Source organism: Grammomys surdaster, unplaced genomic scaffold (genome assembly GCF_004785775.1).
Source record: "Grammomys surdaster isolate TR1022 unplaced genomic scaffold, NIH_TR_1.0 279, whole genome shotgun sequence".
Lineage (NCBI taxonomy): Eukaryota > Metazoa > Chordata > Mammalia > Rodentia > Muridae > Grammomys > Grammomys surdaster.
The window spans coordinates 1,442,300-1,459,737 of NW_021604720.1; the positions used below are offsets into that span (position 1 = coordinate 1,442,300).

Consider the following 17,438-nt stretch of genomic DNA (forward strand, 5'->3'; position numbering starts at 1 on the left):
TCTCTCTCTCTCTCTCTCTCTCTCTCTCTCTCTCTCTCTCTCTCTCTCCTTCTTCCCTCCTTCCTTCCTTCCCCCTCTCTCCCTGTAAGACTTGTCAGTTGTTATCTTAACATCTAAGCTCTTAGATACTGCTTCAGATTCATGCCTGCCTTCCTGACATCATATTCCCTTCGATGATGATTACAGACTCTATTACCCTCTGAAATTGTGAACCCCAAATTAAATGCTTTCTTTTATAAGTTATCTTGGTCGTGGTGTCTGTTGACAGTGATAGAAAAGTAATCAGGAGAGCTGGGGTCATGCTTACGATCTCAACAGAATTAGGTGTTCATGAAATGTTTGGAAGATTGCCTGTACAGGGGATGGCAAGGGACATGGATGAGTATACATGTTGCACTTGAATGTATTGCTTTTGCTTCCACATGTGCTCCCTTGTCGCATTGAATTCTACTTACAAAACCCACATAGTGAAGAATGTCAAGGCAAAAAGAATATCAAAGTTCAGGAACATTGTGAGCACAGAGCTCCTCTTTCTGCCACTATACTTACTGTATTTCCAACAACTACTTTGACAGAAGCTGAATACTGCTGTTTATGTGCTATAATGGGGAAAACTTTCAGCCTTGTTTTCAATCAGAAAAGAGACATGAATAGTTTCCTACTCTCCATGGAAATGGTGCTCATGGAATTAGGTGTGAGTGTGTGTATGCACACACATGTATACATGTTCATGCCTTTATGCATGCATATGTACATATGTGTGCAAATACATGCAACATATATGCAGAAACAAGCAAAAGCCAGAAATCAGTATTGTTTGTCTTCCTCAGTTTCTTTCTGCCTTATGTTCTTGAGAGACATCTTTTCTCATTGAACCTAAAACTCACCTGTTTGGGTAAACTAGCTGATCTGCAAGTCTCAGAGACCCTCTTTTGAAACCCTAGAGTGGGGTTGCATGAGGCCCCACCATACTGGCTTTCTTATGTGGGCAACAAACTTGGGTACTCATGGAGCCATCTCCTCAGCTTGTTTGTGCTGGCGTTGTGAATTGTTTTGAATTCCTGTTCATGAAGAGCTTGTCAATGTTACACTATAGACTAGGAATCAGGAAGCAATTTCTGGAGAGTAAGTAAGCCTATCTGGGTTCAGGGATTTGTTATTCAACAGTACTTGAAGACATTCCCTAACTTACAATTCAATCGGTCAATAGCATTAATGGGCTTGGCTCTTTAGTCTTTCTTTGTGGGAGCTTTGAACTATCTTCTAGACACAGTGAATTTAAAGTAATTCTGGAGATTTATTCTCAGGGCAAAGATGACCTTCTTATCAGTTCTTATCTCTCTAGCTTCCTGTCATGTGTTTTGGTTGACCTTCATATTCTGCCCAGAGTTCTGACTCAAAGGCTTTTTTGTTGTTGTTTTCATTTGTTTATTTAGTAAGCATATTTTTTCTTTTACCTTCTTTGCAATGACTAAGTAGAAACATTCTTATACATGAGAAAGAAAGGCTCACCTTTCAATTTCAATTTAGATTACATATTCAATTCATTGCAGTTGCTTGGTATGGATAATGTTTCTGTGTCACACATTAATTTCTAGGCTATATTAGTATACTTTCCTTTGTGCATTTGTATGATTTCTTCTTGTATCCACAGTTCTGTTAGTTTCTCCTTTGCTGGGTGTGAACCTCAGCCATGCCCATTTTTTTCTAATGTCTCTATTCTCTTTTCCTTTCTGAACAATCTGATCTGATAAATGTTCATGAGCATCACGTGATCCAGTAGGAATGGTCTGACATACATGAGCTAAATATTTGGCTATTTTTAATTCCTAATCATTTTACTTTTACTCTGTCCCTTTTTTCTTGCTCATTTCACATATCTCAGTACATCATAAGACTAAAATCTATGGTCAATACTAAAGTTTATGGTCCTTTGAAGCCACCTTATTCTGAGAAGGAGCCACACTGTCCCTCTAGCCAGAACTAGCCTTATTTTGCTCATTACACCATATGGCTCCACTATGTTCATCCTTTGAATTCCTCTGAGCCATTATTTCACCAAATAAGAAGAAGATATCTCTTTGGATTTCGATGTCAGGCCCAAGTCAGAGGGTGAAGAGAAAGAGCACCCCACAAGGAAGTATAATTCTATACTCCTTATATTTTCAGAGATCCCTTCTTTTCTGCTGAATTGTAGTGACAAAAGTTCATGGACCCAAGCATACTATCAATATTTTCCCCAAAAAACATTAATGCCATCCATGATAGGAGCTTTGCACATGGAATTAAAACATTCACTAACTGGTACCTATATCCATACTTCCAGTCACAATAATACCTGTGTCCTTGGTAATGCTCCACTATGAACAGAGTCGTGATTTTAGTAATTATTGGCATAAAACCCACTTGCAATGGAAATTCTATTTTTAAGAAAAAAGAAGAAAGGAAGGAAATAAAAGCATATAAAGTATTTGGAGAATCAGCTACATTTTGGCATCTCTTATAATGGTTAGGTGCTAAATATTCAAAAAGCTGTAAGGAAAACAGAAAGTTAACAATGAACATACAGCCAAATTTTTCTGAATAGCAATTCTCAAGGGTGGAGGAATTCATTGTCAAATATGGAACTTTATGTTCATAATCACTAGTACCCCATCTAGATTCTTGGTGATGGTGTAGAATGGGTAGGAATCATTTTATTTTAATTGTTTTTTTCTGTTTCATAAATAATATGTAATTTCTCCATGCCAAGAAATAAATTGAAAGGATTTAGAGGGATTTGCTTATCAGTGCAACACCACGGAGCATTACATTCCTCCTGCTTTTGGGAGGGTACATTGAAGTTTGGTTAATCTTCTGTGGCTCAATACTCCTCTTCCCTGTCAGGCTGCCTCAGACAACAGATAGATTAATCTTCTTTGCACCCACACTTTTCTTCTTCTTCCCTCACCCATTCTCTTGATCTACCCTTCCTTTTTGAACAGACAGAAGAGAAATCTTGAAAGTGGAGAGTAAAAGAAAACAAAACACCAAGTCATGCTTTGTACCATCTCTAAAGACCTCAATCATAATACAGAAGATCCCAATCTTTAGCACAGTATATAGCTCATCTCAGCTTGGCTTTTCTGCCATTAATTAAATCTGGAATCTGCAATAAGATTTTTACAATGGCTAATTCGTTAGCAAGAGTCATGCCATTCCTTATTACTATTTACTGAGTACATTATAGAAAAGAAGAAAATTGAAGGTGGGCAGATTTCTGAGGGAAGCAGAATTTTCTTGAATCCCTGTATAGTCTACTGTTTTTAGTAACAAGGAATAAATATTTATTACAGTAGGTATTCTATGTTAATTGGAAAGTTTTAACAAGGCACTCATAGGGTTGTAAACCACCCATGGAGTTTATTTTTCCTATCTCATGTTCAAAAGTTTGTAAACCCCATAAGGACAAAGATTGAGCCTGGCAGATGTCAAGCACAGTATTGCCATATCATATCATGAGCAATTAATACATATTTGTAGTAGAGATGAAAGATTAAGTAAGTAAAGCAAACATAAACAAAAATACCTACCAGATCACATGTGTTTTGAGCTAGGATTTCTGAGTGAAGAGTCTAGTTTAGAGTAAATGTAGTGTCTTTAAGTCAGGAATGTTTCCCTTAAAGTTTTTCTATTCCCCATGAATGTGAACCAAAATACACATTCTAAACATGTCTTACTTTGCAATTTATTACTATTGGTTGGCAGAGAGAAGAGAGGAAGGAAGTGATGTGTTGAAAAACCTCAAGCATGGCAGAGAGTGAAAATTCACAATACTTTGCTGCAATCCAGACAGTTGGGCACATACACAAAAGAAGCAATGGTCACTGACGATAACCTCTTTGCCAGACTGTAATATTATCGTTTTGGCTCCATCATTTATGCTTACCTCATGCTATGCTCCCTTGCTCCATATCTGAGTACAGCAAGCTAAAATTATTTATGCTTCATTTTGTCATACAATGTCAGCCTCCTCTATTGAGGATGACAACACAGAGCATGCTCAACCCAAATACAATGAGAGACTAAGTGGTACATTCATCCATCTTGCTGCACTCTGACCTTGTTTCTTTATTGAGGCTTGAATTCACTGAAATGATGGGGCTAGAAGAAAAGTAATAAAACTAACAATTCTTAATGTCTCAAGCTTCATGATTTTAAATATCTATTATTTTATGTCCAAAAAATAACCATCTAGGGATGTGTGTATGTTGATGTTCATCAAAAATTAGAGTAGGTGATAGGGAAAATTTAGTGAATAAATATTTCTCTCTGAACTTAAAAAGTGTTCAAACTTTTATGATCTCACTTGAGGTCATAGGTTAGCCTATAGTCACTCGGTTGTTGGTAACTAAAATGTAACTCTGGTGTTCAATACTTAAATACAGAATGAATTGTACGTAGGCCTCCTCTGCTACCAGCCATGAGACACTTCAATCTCCAACTCTTACTCTTGGAATAGAAATATAAAGGGAAAATGCTTAAACCAGGAGCATTTGAAAGGATTTAGTTCTGTTTAGAATGGAGCAGCTGCTGAGATATATGGATGTTTTCTGTGGAGCTTTGGGATATTTATAGGCTTTTCTCTTTTCCCTTTTCACTAGAAGAATGGAGATCATCATTCATGAGTGTGTTATTTATAATTTCATAAAGCTGTCCTGTGGCAGGACTTATTTTATCCTACACTTAATCTTGGTCAAATAATCAGATTTCCAAGAAACTGCAAGAAAAATGGCTGAGCCCTAAACAATTAGCCTACTGCAGGTCTAAGATAAAGGGCTAAAGGTTAGAATTTGAAGTCACAAAAGACAGTTGGGCAGTCAGGAGAAAGGGCATGGTGACTGTGCTATGGATTGTACCTGATTATGACATTAAACACTTCTCAGTATAATACATAGAAGATGACAATGGACAATGGTGACAATGGTGGAAATATGTCCCCATGCTAAGATGTAGAAGGGCTCTGCAGAATAAATAATTAGGTGATTACAGAAACAATAACTCACAGAAGGAAAATGAGAAGTCAGGTTTGTGGAACCGGGAGAATTGGAAGGTAAACACATCTATAAATTTACCTAGGCAGAGTTTTGAGCTTTCTTCAACCCCAATTTTATTCTAAGGTAACTTTAATAAGCACCAGTAGAAAAAAATATAAGTGCAATAAAAAAAATTTCTACCAGGAAAGGAATAAAAAAGGTATTCGGCATAGACATATTTTTTGAAAGTTATTATAATACATATCTTTAGTTTTATGAGACCTAGTACAGAAGTGAACAATTCCAACATGTGGATTAGACATATGAAATATGTTTTAAAATAGAGTAATAGGAATTATTATTTTGATATAAAACACGGTTAATACATAAGGGCTAAAGGATATTTTATTCTCCATAGGAAAGGGCCTAAGGTATTTAATGTAGACCAGCAGTGCTTTGGCTGGCAAGGGACCATGTTCCAAAATCATGTGTGTCATCTTCTAAAGGACTGTGATGGGTGACCCTGATGGGATGCAGGGAGGGGAAGAAGGAGAGGTGACTGGTGGGGCAACATATTAAATCCATGCTAGTTAGCTGAGGTTTGTAAGGTAGAAACTGTCATTCAAGCTGCTGTCATTTTGTCATTCCAAACCTCTTTTCTTCTCCTACTACCTACAGATGTGTAAACAAACAGAGCTATTTCATACTTCTGACCCTTAACCAATAATGTTTATTTTCACCTGAAATGCCCTTCTCCTTCTCCAGCCTGTAATCCTTCTGCAGCCTTCATTCCTGTCTGCCCCTAAGGGCTTCTTTTCTACTTCCCTCCTGTCTAGGAGATTTACCTAGTCTCCTGCTACTTGTTCCCTTGGCGACTCAGGTTAACTCTTGTCACAGCATTCAGTTTACCATGTTGAATTTTCCTGTTGACATGGCTGTCTCATCGGAGACTGACTTCCCAGAGCAGACCAGCTGCTTCACTTCTCACTTAATCCTTCATCACTGTTACAGTGCCTCATTCATAGATGTGTGATAAATAGCTAAGGTAGCAAATGAACTCACCATGAATGAATGCATAAGTGAATAAATGAATGAAGATAGCTTGATATAATCATATATAATATGTAGAAAATGGGAAGTCTCCAATGATCAAAACGGTTTAGGTTGTGTGGTAGTGAACATTTAATTTAATTTAATTTAATTTAATTTAATTTAATTTTTAGTTTTTTGGGGGGATATCACAAACAATATTGGAATTTCACACATGCAGACAGGTTATAAATGCATTATGCTTAGCCACTGAAAAGTAGAATGGTCAATGGTCATTGTATTCATTGTTTTTCTGTTGCTATGGTAAAATACCACAATCAAATAAACTTAAGGAACAAAGTGTTATTCTTGGCATTCAGTTGCAGATGATAAGAGTACATAAAGGCCAGTAAATCATGGCATGTTAGCAACAGTTGTTAGCAAAGTCACCTTCTCTTGTGGCCTTGTTTCCCTGACTTGAAAATGCCCTTCTCTATTCTGAATTTCAATATACACCTCTCCCTCTCTATGTCTGTGCCTCAATTTCCTCTTTATAAAGAGACACTAATCCTATTGCATTTAAGCTTACCCTAATGACTTCATTAAAACTGACCTATCTCATTAAGGCCCAATATAAAGTCCTATCCTGAGGTATTGTGGATCATCATTAAACCTATAATATCTATTTTTGGTTGTATGCTAGCCTTTGAAAAGTGAGTCATCTCTTCAGCCCTAACCTATAATACCTATTAGACAGGTTATAGAAAGAGCTATTATGTTCCACAAGCATAGTGATAATGTATCTTGTAAACTGTCACTTGGTTTCTTAATAGTTGTATGCCCCTCAGCAAGTCAGCTAACCTCTCTGACTTCTAGTCTTTTTAAGTATAACACCTCACTGTCAATGGATGATTTGGGTAGATTCTAATAAGAACCATATCAATCATAGCAATTGACTATAATACTTGTTCAATAGACAAAGAAGGCATCTATTTAACACCCTTTCTTCTTAAACATAGATCCAGGCTTCAATAGGTTGGGAATAATAAAGCACCAACTTGGTTACTGTTACTGACATGAAGAAAAGGAATGAATATTTGTTTTAAAAATTGCAATCTACTGGGTATTTCTATATATAACAAAAATGTGTTTGGGGTTTACTGGATAAAAGTCACTTATGCCTTTATTATTCTTTCACTAGTATTTGTTGCATACTAGTGTTATGCATTTGTGTTATGCATATAACTTTTTCTTACCTACTATGCCAAGGCTCATTTTACATCTAATGCCTAGGAGTCTATGTTTTTCCTCTAACAAATTCCACAGTGCTAGGAAGTTTCTGCAGGATTAAAAACTAAACAGATTTAAGTTGAACTAGTGTTGTGCCGAGAATTTGTTCTTCTCGCCTCTGCAAGAGTCTTACCCATGTCCAGGAGCTGTTGTGTGGTATCACTCTGCTGGTCCACATTACTAATTCAGCTAATTGCAGCAATTATGAGAAGGAATCGCTGCAAGCAAGAGAAGCTATTATGCTGTACTGAATGAATAGCATTCCACAGCGTTCATTAATTATACTGCCTATAGATTCACAGCCCCCCAACAGTGCACATGAGACCATGTGCCATATGCACTGAATCCCTCTGAAAGCATAGTGCCTGTAGTGCGGGCCGGGTCCTTCCTATGCTTGTTCTTTGCAACCTCATTCCTTTTGATTCCTCGTCCAGAAATCAGAGTGGACAGCACAGTGTATTTTTCTGAAGTGGAAAAGGCTTGAGTCTCTGCGCCTACTTTGATGGCTTCAGCTTTACAGGACAATCTTTACCAGAGAAGAGAAATATCTGTAATGATGGGAGGGGGCAGTCAAAAAGATTTGATGTACTTGTGTATCAGTGTCCTTATCTTCCTTTGTTTTCTCTTTTCTCTCTGCTCCTCCCATTTTGTTAACATCAATAGCCAACATCAGATGATCTTGTTTCATCTGCTGAATGTTCAAGTGATGATGAAGACTTTGTCGAATGTGAACCAAGTACAGGTAGGTCAGGTCAGTCTTGTTTTGCTTGCTTCTTTTTTTATTTGCAAAAAAAAAAAACCTAATACATACATATATGTGATTATACATGTGCTTTATATATATATTATAGTATGTTAATGTATGTGTATCTCCTGTATCTATATATGTATTTGCATACATATATAAATATTAATTTAATCAACAAAAGCATCAAATCCCATGGAGAGAACAATTAAAACATAGTGAAATTTATGTCTCTGATACTTAATGAAAAAATACACAAAATGCACTCCAACTTTACACAGTGGGGTGCCCAGATTGTATACTGGAATCACGCTGCAAATGTTTTGTTGCTAATGGCAACTATGAGATTGACAAGGGCAAAGAGCAGGCAAAGCCTTCATTTAAATGAGTTTTTTTTTGTTTTTAAGTCATAAACCTATCATGGAGGCAAAAAGATTGGTAGTTATCACATGAGTCTCAAGACTTGTTCTGATCACAAATGGCATTAATAAGTAACCTAAATTATTTTCCATGGGATTTCAACAGCAGTTAACACAGCACTACAATTATACTAATTTTGTTCATTATATGTCTAGCAAACTTGTGAAGCAATATAGTATGAGGAAAACAAAATTAGTAGCAAACCATGCCATGTCAACTGCTGTGATGCTTCAAAATGTATCAACTGCTGAAGTTAAGCTGACTTTGGCATTGGAAATCACAGTGTGCTCCCCATTTGAACCCAGATACATTTTGATATTTTCTGGTATTTCTTTATAGTGAGTTACATATGATATAAAGTCCAGTAGGTAACTACCATCCCAATCCTCTCCTTTCAACTTTCCCAAGTTGTCTGTTTTTAGATTTTACTCTAAGTTAAACATTTCTATGTATATAATAGAGAACAGATATCATCGAATTTCTGTGTATGTTTTAAAAAAGTAAAAAACCTCGTCTTTTTCTACAAAGGCTGAAAGAAATAGATAAAATTTCCACTTGATACTTTGGGTTACTTTATATATTTTTCAATTTTTTATTTTTTAAAAAGGCAAGCCATTGTATGTTTTTCTTTGTAATTATGGAGAAAATTATGCGTCATTAAAAAATCAATAATTTAAAACTTCATCTTACCCCAAACTGATTTAGAACAGATTAGATTTTGATAAATGCTGACTGCTTAGATTCTTGCAAGTGGCTTTGGATTCAGGAAGTTCTATGGGCTTCTGACATTAGTGTCTTGACACTAATTTGACCTCACCACACTAGAAAGTGATTTGTTCCTTAGGAAGCATAGCTCTATTGAAGGAAGGTTAATGTGACCTTGATCATCAGATATCTTCAAATGATTTAAGAATATACTTGGGCATAAATTTTTGTTTAAAATGTGAGTGTGCTTATTTCATTTGTTTACCATATCTTTCTGAACACTTGGGCATGACAGGATGCATCACTATGCTCTGGTCCCATGCTTCCTAGTGTTTCTCATAAGTGGTTGTCATAGCAGTGATCCTTACTACACAAACCAATTCTCCAATCTAATGCAATTCCACAAATTTGTTTGAAACCATCCATGTCTTTTACAGGTGTTCTAGACACTACGAAGTTAATATAAGTACAGACTACATCCAGTGACAGTGCTTCCTGATGACTACTCTAGGATCTCTAGACTTTAATTAGCACTGATTCTTTATCCTCGCTCTGCTTTTCTCCATTTCTTAGTAATGATAACTGCAAAAAGAGCAATGTTTATCAAATTACTCCATCATAATGCATTGAAAATAAAATCATAACCCTTTTGACTTACTTTGCCATCTTTCTCCTAATTATGCCCGCTCAAAAATCATCCACATAGCTCCTTCCATAAAATAAAGGACTGTTCACATCTCAGAAACCATGAGGCCCACAGATTCCAGACTAAGAGCAGTTACTGCCTTTTAATGTTGAATTTGAACAACCCATCTGGGATGAACCTAAGCTAAGTTTACTTTCTTTTTACTTATCACATGTTTTACTTGATTCAAATCCAGAAGATATAATTTCAATGACAGCATTTTTGAATAGTATAGGGAAGTGATTATTATAGGCAGTTTTTAAATTATGGTGATCTTCTAGAGAACAGAGCAAAGAACTCATCAATAAAGTGAACATAGAGTCCTGCCTCTATAAGAGCTAATTTGAAATGCTTGGTAAGACTAATATTGAACTTCTCTGTCTAGAATAACATAACCCCCCATGTTTGAAGAGCAAATATTTCTTCTTTCTAATTTTATTTTCTACTTAAAGTACTGGTGTTTGTGGTTTGGACATACAGAGAAATACATTTGAGGCATATTTGGTATAAGATGAAAATAGGTGTTATTATGAACCAGTGGACAAAGAGGGTCATCATGGAGATGTGGCTGACACTGATGGAGTTCCTTATGTGTCACCTGGCAATGACCTCCATAGACTTCTCCATTTTTCCAGGTTTTTCCAAAACCAATGCAATTAAAATCATAAACAATACCAGTTTCAAGGGCTGGATTTGAACTGCCAAAGAGAACTCATCCACTGCCTGTCCAGCAGTCAATAATGCTGGTATTCATATCATGTCACCTACAATTCTATGGAGACACTGAGTTTGAAACATACTAATCCACTACTGCAGTTTTAAAAATTATATTCTTCCTCAGGCCTGATGCTTGATAGGACTATACTACATTGGGATAGAGAGCCAGTGCATGTTCTCTCATCCTTATCCATCCTTTTTCAGAGATATTATGTCCTACCTCCTTTATTACAGTGGAACCTATCGGTAATGTTTATTCTCTGATTACTTTAGATCCATTCGAGATTCTCACATTTCATGCATTTGTGTAGTTTAATTTAAAATTCACCAACTAGATTTCATATATGCACCAGTTTTTAAATAAAGTGGTTTTTTCTAACTTGAAAGGGATTTTTATGTTTTCCATTTGATGTGACATGTAAACTATTGTTTCCACAATCTAAACCCACCATATATGTAGATAAGTGAGTACAAAATAACCTAATCCACAAGAAAAGAAGATCTAAAATGAAAACCCCATTTAGGTTTATTAAATAAATTAGGTTCGCATTCAACATATTTAATAATCTTGAATTAAAACTGGAGAATAATTTTCCCAGTTATAACTGTACCTCTGCATATGGTTTGAAACAAACCATGTTGATTTTTTTTATTTCATGACTTTGAGAAAATAAACATTAGTGTAGCAGAAATCTACATTTCAAAGGATTTATTTCTATGTCTCCTGTCAATCTCCTCCCCTAGCGCTCTGACTTGAGAATTTCGTCATTTTACAGGCCATTTTATGATTGCATTATTCTGATTATCTTCTAAGCACTCACAGCCGAGTTTTTAAAAAATGCAAATCATGTTAGAGTGGTGTAAATGAAAAGTTCCACAAAACTTTTGAGTAACTGCTGTCTGTCTAAACGTGAGACTGGGTTTTTTTTTTCTTTTAACTCCTACATTGTAAATGCTGATGTAGGGTTGGCAAAGGTCAGTATTTATTTAATATTTCTGACTTTTCTTGCCACACAAACCTTGTCCTTCAGAACTACAGTTGTATTGAGGAAAAGTGCATGGGTTCAAATCACAAGGAGATTGGAGTCTTTTGTGTATTATGCGAGTCAAAAAAATTAAGACCTTTAATAAATTCATATTTGTAATAGAAATGTAGGCATGGATTCTGAAATTCAGAGAATTCATGAAATTGGCTTTCCATTTCTTGTCTGTCCCTCTTCACTTTTGTGAAGATACATGATATCAAATAAAGGTATTTGTAAGTTACCCTTTTTTACCATTATATATAACCAATATCCTAGATTTTATATATCTTTAAGATTACCATTCTAAAAGTATTAGTGACCAGGTTGATAGGCAGATGTAAAATAAACAGAAATACCTGCTGGTCCAAGAGAAGTGAGCACAGGATAACTCAACTACAATATTGATTCTTCAGCCATAAAGAGATATATGTTTTCTGGTTGTCAATTAACTAGCTTTTTTTCCACTTTTGCATTTGTTAAATGTACTGTGATCAACTCCCAGTTAGCAGTTTCACTAGGGCAGGAAATTGAGAGGAAACATCCACCCATCAATCAATCAGTCTGTCAAAAATTCCTTTCTAATACCAGTCGCTTATTGGAATTATGCTTTCTGGCTAGAAACATGGTCTTAAAGATATCCAGGTTGAGATACTCCCCATGGAAAAATTATAATAATAAAATCTGACACTGACTTGTTCCAAGCCCTACAAATTGTTAGAGGTTTTATTTGCTGGAACATAGTAAAGCATACAGCTGGAAGGTCAAGACTATAATTTCCTAAATAAAGCATGAAGAACAATGGAGTCAAGACCCTATAGATAACAAAAGCATTGAGCCTCAAGTGTTTTAGCTATAATCTTTTTGTTTATACAGATATATTTTATCATTATTTTATACAAGTTTGAAACATGAGTACCATACATTTTTATTAAAGGGGTGAATTTTTAAATATTTATTAATTTACCTTTAGGATGACCTTTATGAACAGAGACATGATTGTTTTAAAAAATCATAATTAAATTTCACTAATCTACTGACCATTTTTGAAGTAGAATAGTAATTACCCAGCTACTCAATTTGGCTATCAATATTAGCCAATTATATATATCTGAGTTATAACAAAATCTCAATGTATGCAAAGAGCATCATATATGTATGGCCAGGTTCAATCCTACTAAGTTTTAAGTTGGCATCCTTGACAATCTATAAATGAAGGACAATTTTCAGAGGACAATGGTATTCCGTATTGAATGCTCTCACTGTCCATATTCATTAATACACTAAGATATCACTTTTTATAACCCACATCTACTCCAACACAGGTTAATTTTGAAGCCACTTTAAAACTTTTAACCCTAGTAGAATGCTTTGAGATTTGAAGAACACATTTTTCATAATAAAGATACAGGAATTGATTAATGAATTTTGATAAGCAATATCCCTTGGATAAAACATATTAAATATGTGATCGGTGTATTGACTGCTATTGTGGTTTCCTTCATATAAGTACACTTAATCACAAAAATTATAAAATAAACATATTTGTGTATTTAACTCCATTACTCAAGAATTTAGGGTATATTGAAGAACCCCAAGGAAGCATGAAATCACTAAGCATACGCTCTTCTGTTCAAAATTTGACAAATTACTTATTTGTATCTCATTTTTGTGAGCTTCTCAGTGTAGAAACTAGAATAAATACTAAAAGAATAAAGCTGACACCAGATACCACCAGGAGTTCACAGTCTACTAGGAAAGGCAAATGTGGAAACAAGGAGACTAAGAGGAAACTAAGAATGAAAGCCAATAAACAATGTGGGCAATGTGTAAAAAAGCTGAAGATATTATCCATATTTTTGTGAGAGTTTCTCTGACACAATTAATTGAGTACCCCCTTCCAGCTCTGATTAAATTCACTCCAAGGAGCATGCATGTGTACCTAGCTTAGAGACACAGAGCTTATCATTAATTGTGACTGAAATAAAAAGTTAACACTGCCCAATGGAAAACTTTAATCTGAAGTATATTAATGTAAGATTAACTAAAACCAGGGTATTTAAAGGTCAAGGTCCATCCTAAAGAGGGAAATTCATGCCCAAATCAAGAACTTCCTGATTTCAAATGCCAAAGCAAGTGGAAGCTAAGGAAAGAGCTTGCTGGAATGATTAAGCAAACCCTCTTTTAGATGTATACATAAATAAAGAGGGGTTGAGTTTTAAAGGAAAAGCTTTGTGGGTTTCATTTCATTCAGTTTTTGTCGTGTATTATTTTCTTCTTTTAAACCCTAAGTACATGCACTGTGTATGTGCATATATATATAAATGCAGTGTGTTTATACAAAAGTGCTTGACACTTCATACATATGTAGACTTAGTCTAAATGATATTAGACTAATGTAAGCTAATATTAACAGCCCCTGCCATCGGTCATGTGGTTACACAGAAATTCACACCATCTCTCTGAGCAGCATCAGCCAACATAGACATGCATGATACTGTTTTAACTTGATAAACCAGGCATGTTAATTTTTATTTAGGTTTTGTTTTCTTCATCTTAATTATAATGGTAATTCCATAATTCAGTTATCTTTTGGAAGGGTGGAAAAAAATTATACAGATATATCTATCCATATATGCACATACACGTGTATATATTCGTAAATAGATATGTATCTCGTATATTTCCCAAACCATTTTTTCTGTCGTTTCACCTCATCTTGTGCCGCATGAATTTTTGGTGGTTCAATTTATTTTATTTTAATTCATATTTAGCATTTTGACCATTATGGCTATTTTTTTAACTCATCGCTATACTTTTATGAGTAACTCTAATCATCATTTTTAAATTCTGAGAAATATTTAGATATAAAATTCAAAACGGCAACAAAATCTTTTCTTGCCATCCTTATGTCGACTCTCCACCCCCTTCAGTACACCCCTTCAGTGTTTTTCTCAAAGCAAAACAAATCTCAACAAAATCCAAGAAAGTTGTGTACTAAAGAATGAAATGCCAGGCTCCCCTCTCCCTTTCTATTCATATTTCCCTTTTGATTTTATTCCTTTCCCGTTTTTAATTTTTCCCTATAACTGCACTGACCACTTGCCTTCACTCTCCCATCAATGATGCTGTCATTTATTTAAAAAATACACAAAGAAGCCAGGGATTGAAAAGTAAAAAGACATGTAGAACTTATAAATAAAATCATACCCCTCCCCACAAACTTCAGATGGCATAAAAAGAATTTTATTGCAGATACAGGATATGTGTTTTATCTTTTATTTATGGACAAGCCTAAGATCATTGTGTGGCATGCCAGTGACAGTTTTGTAGTACTCAACTAACCATGGCTTTCATCACCAGCGCATGAGCTGCTATGACACCATCTTGTGTTTCATCCAAATGTTACATCCCAGCTAACCCAGCAAGTTCCCAGACTGAGTTGTGGGGATAACTTTCCATTGCAGTTATAATGGCATGGGTACTCACTTTTATGTTTATTTTTATTGGGCCCCTGCAGCCCTAAGAGCTGTGCTGCCAGCATCTCTGTATGATTTTGTTCTGGTATCTTCTTTCCTTGGCATAGCAGTCAAGCATGTGTCTTTTGTCTGGCCATCTTGTCTAAGCGTCTACTGTCATGGTGTCGTTCTGTGATTCTGTTCTCTGTTTGTAATATGTGGTTTGATGTCTTCTGTCTTTACTTCTCACTCTCCTGCTATCTCTACTGCTAACCTTACCCACCTAGGGAACTTCACAAAGAAGCAATACAAATTTCCATTTGAGTTGTATGGCTGGTAACAATGGTTTGCACCTGGAATTCCTAAATTACAGTTTTCCTGGACTTTCCAGGGGAAACTCACAGTAAGAAACATCTATAAATGCTCAAAAAAAATAAGGAACCCTTGTTGACTACTTTGACATGATTAAATTGGCTTACTGTTTAAGGGACTTGAAGGAAGTGCTAATTTCCAAAGAGTCTTTTCATAGATCATCAGCCTTCTAGTTAGAACATTTTCTTCAAAGACAGAGCAAGAGAATGAAGCATCTTCACTTCTGCTGCACAAAGCCTTCCCCCAACTTGCTGAGGCACTGGTAAAAATCTACATTTTTCTTTAAGCAAGTTTATATTCATGTGCTTTATTATAAATTATAAATATGTTCAGCAAGATGTCTACTGATGAAGGACCCAAAGCCCTTTTCACTTACTGGTTCCATCTTTGTATATTGTATACAAGGTAAGATTATCTTTTGATCTTTCTAAGTGAAGATAGACATTTCTATCTCATTTTATTTTTTTAATTCATGGAAGCATTAAAAAGCCAATGGTTTTTACTTGAACCTGGATCCTTTATTTTATCCTTTTTAAAAACATGGCATGTATAATAGTTCCATTTCTGAAGACAGTCTAAATTTCTTCAGCAGATGTAGAAGCAAGCGCTCTGTTAACTGTACAGTAGATGGGCTATACTCTGTGGTTTTCCAGGCACTTTGATGCATTACTTGGAAAGATATCAGCATTTGATGTGCACAGTATGAAAATGGCATTATGTGAGCAACATAATTTCTTTTCTCTAAAGGATCGAGAGAAAGAATGTGACGTCAGTATAAAATGGGTAGCTGTTAGGTTAGGAAAAAAATTGTCATACAGTGCAAAGACTGGTTTGGGTCTGAAGAAGAAAATGTTAATGACAACATTGCTTTATCATGAGATGTTGCTGATAGGCTACAGAAACTGATTGTTTTTCTGAAGTTAAGATGAAAAAGAGAAGGCAAGATGAATGGGCTCTGAGAAGCTAAACTGAAACTGCAAACAAAAGACAAAATTGAAGCAGAGGAGGAAGATAAAGGTAGGGAAAGACAAAACTAGAGAGGAACGAGACAAAGAAAGGATAGAGGAAGAGAAACAGAGGGAGGTAGAACAAGTATTGATTACAAGCCAAGTACAACAGTTTGGTGTAAATGTTTTAAAATTGAGTACACCAAAATGACTCAGTAGTTATAGGTTCTTGCCACCAAGACTGAGCACGTTAGTTCAATTCCTAATCCTACATGGTAAGGGCATAACCAACTCCCCTGATACGATACTCATACATCATGGCATTTTCCCACATACAAATAATACACACAGAACAAGTAAATAGCAATGCACATGTGCATACATACCCTCCCTCAGAGCCCAAATATAGTGTTTCTAGGTTTATGTTGTGTAGCATATCTCCACAATAGCTAATAACAACAACCAGCATTAAACTCAGAATTGGGCAATATTGCTCATTGACATACTATGCCATTTTTTATATCATACAAACAAGACAGAGAGTAGTAACTTCCAGAAAATTGATAATAGTAAATTATAGTAAGATTTTTTGAGAAGTGCTGAGTTTTAATTTTTTATTGTCTTTCTTTTTCTTTCTTTGGAGTTTTCTTATCTTTATTTTACATATATCTTAGTTACACATCTATAGAACTTAATTTCATTGAAGTAAAATGTACACAACATTAATCATTTTAAGTTGTGCAATTCAGTGACATTCAGTATATTCATAAAGTTGTGTAACAACAATCTCTAGCAAATCCCAACATTTTTTTTAAATGTTGATCAAAGGCTTTATAAGTTTGGTAATGCTCAATAACAAGATGCCCATACAATCAGAAGTGTAACCCAATACCCAACCTAGATATACCAACTACCTTAGACTGGCAGAGACATGTGAACATCTGCCTCTCTCTCTCTCTCTCTCTCTCTCTCTCTCTCTCTCTCTCTCTCTCTCTCTCTTTCTCTCTCTCTCCCTCCCTCCTTCCCTCCCTCC

General features: G+C 35.4%; 1 protein-coding gene across 1 annotated transcript in view; it reads left to right on the forward strand.

Moving 5' to 3' along the window:
• Positions 1-17,438, forward strand: part of Nrxn3 (neurexin 3) — a 1,478,337-nt gene that overhangs the window by 1,420,895 nt on the left and 40,004 nt on the right. The window contains exon 18 of the mRNA XM_028777283.1: positions 7,998-8,076. Within this exon, the coding sequence (XP_028633116.1) occupies positions 7,998-8,076 (79 nt within the window). The remainder of the gene's footprint in view (positions 1-7,997; positions 8,077-17,438) is intronic.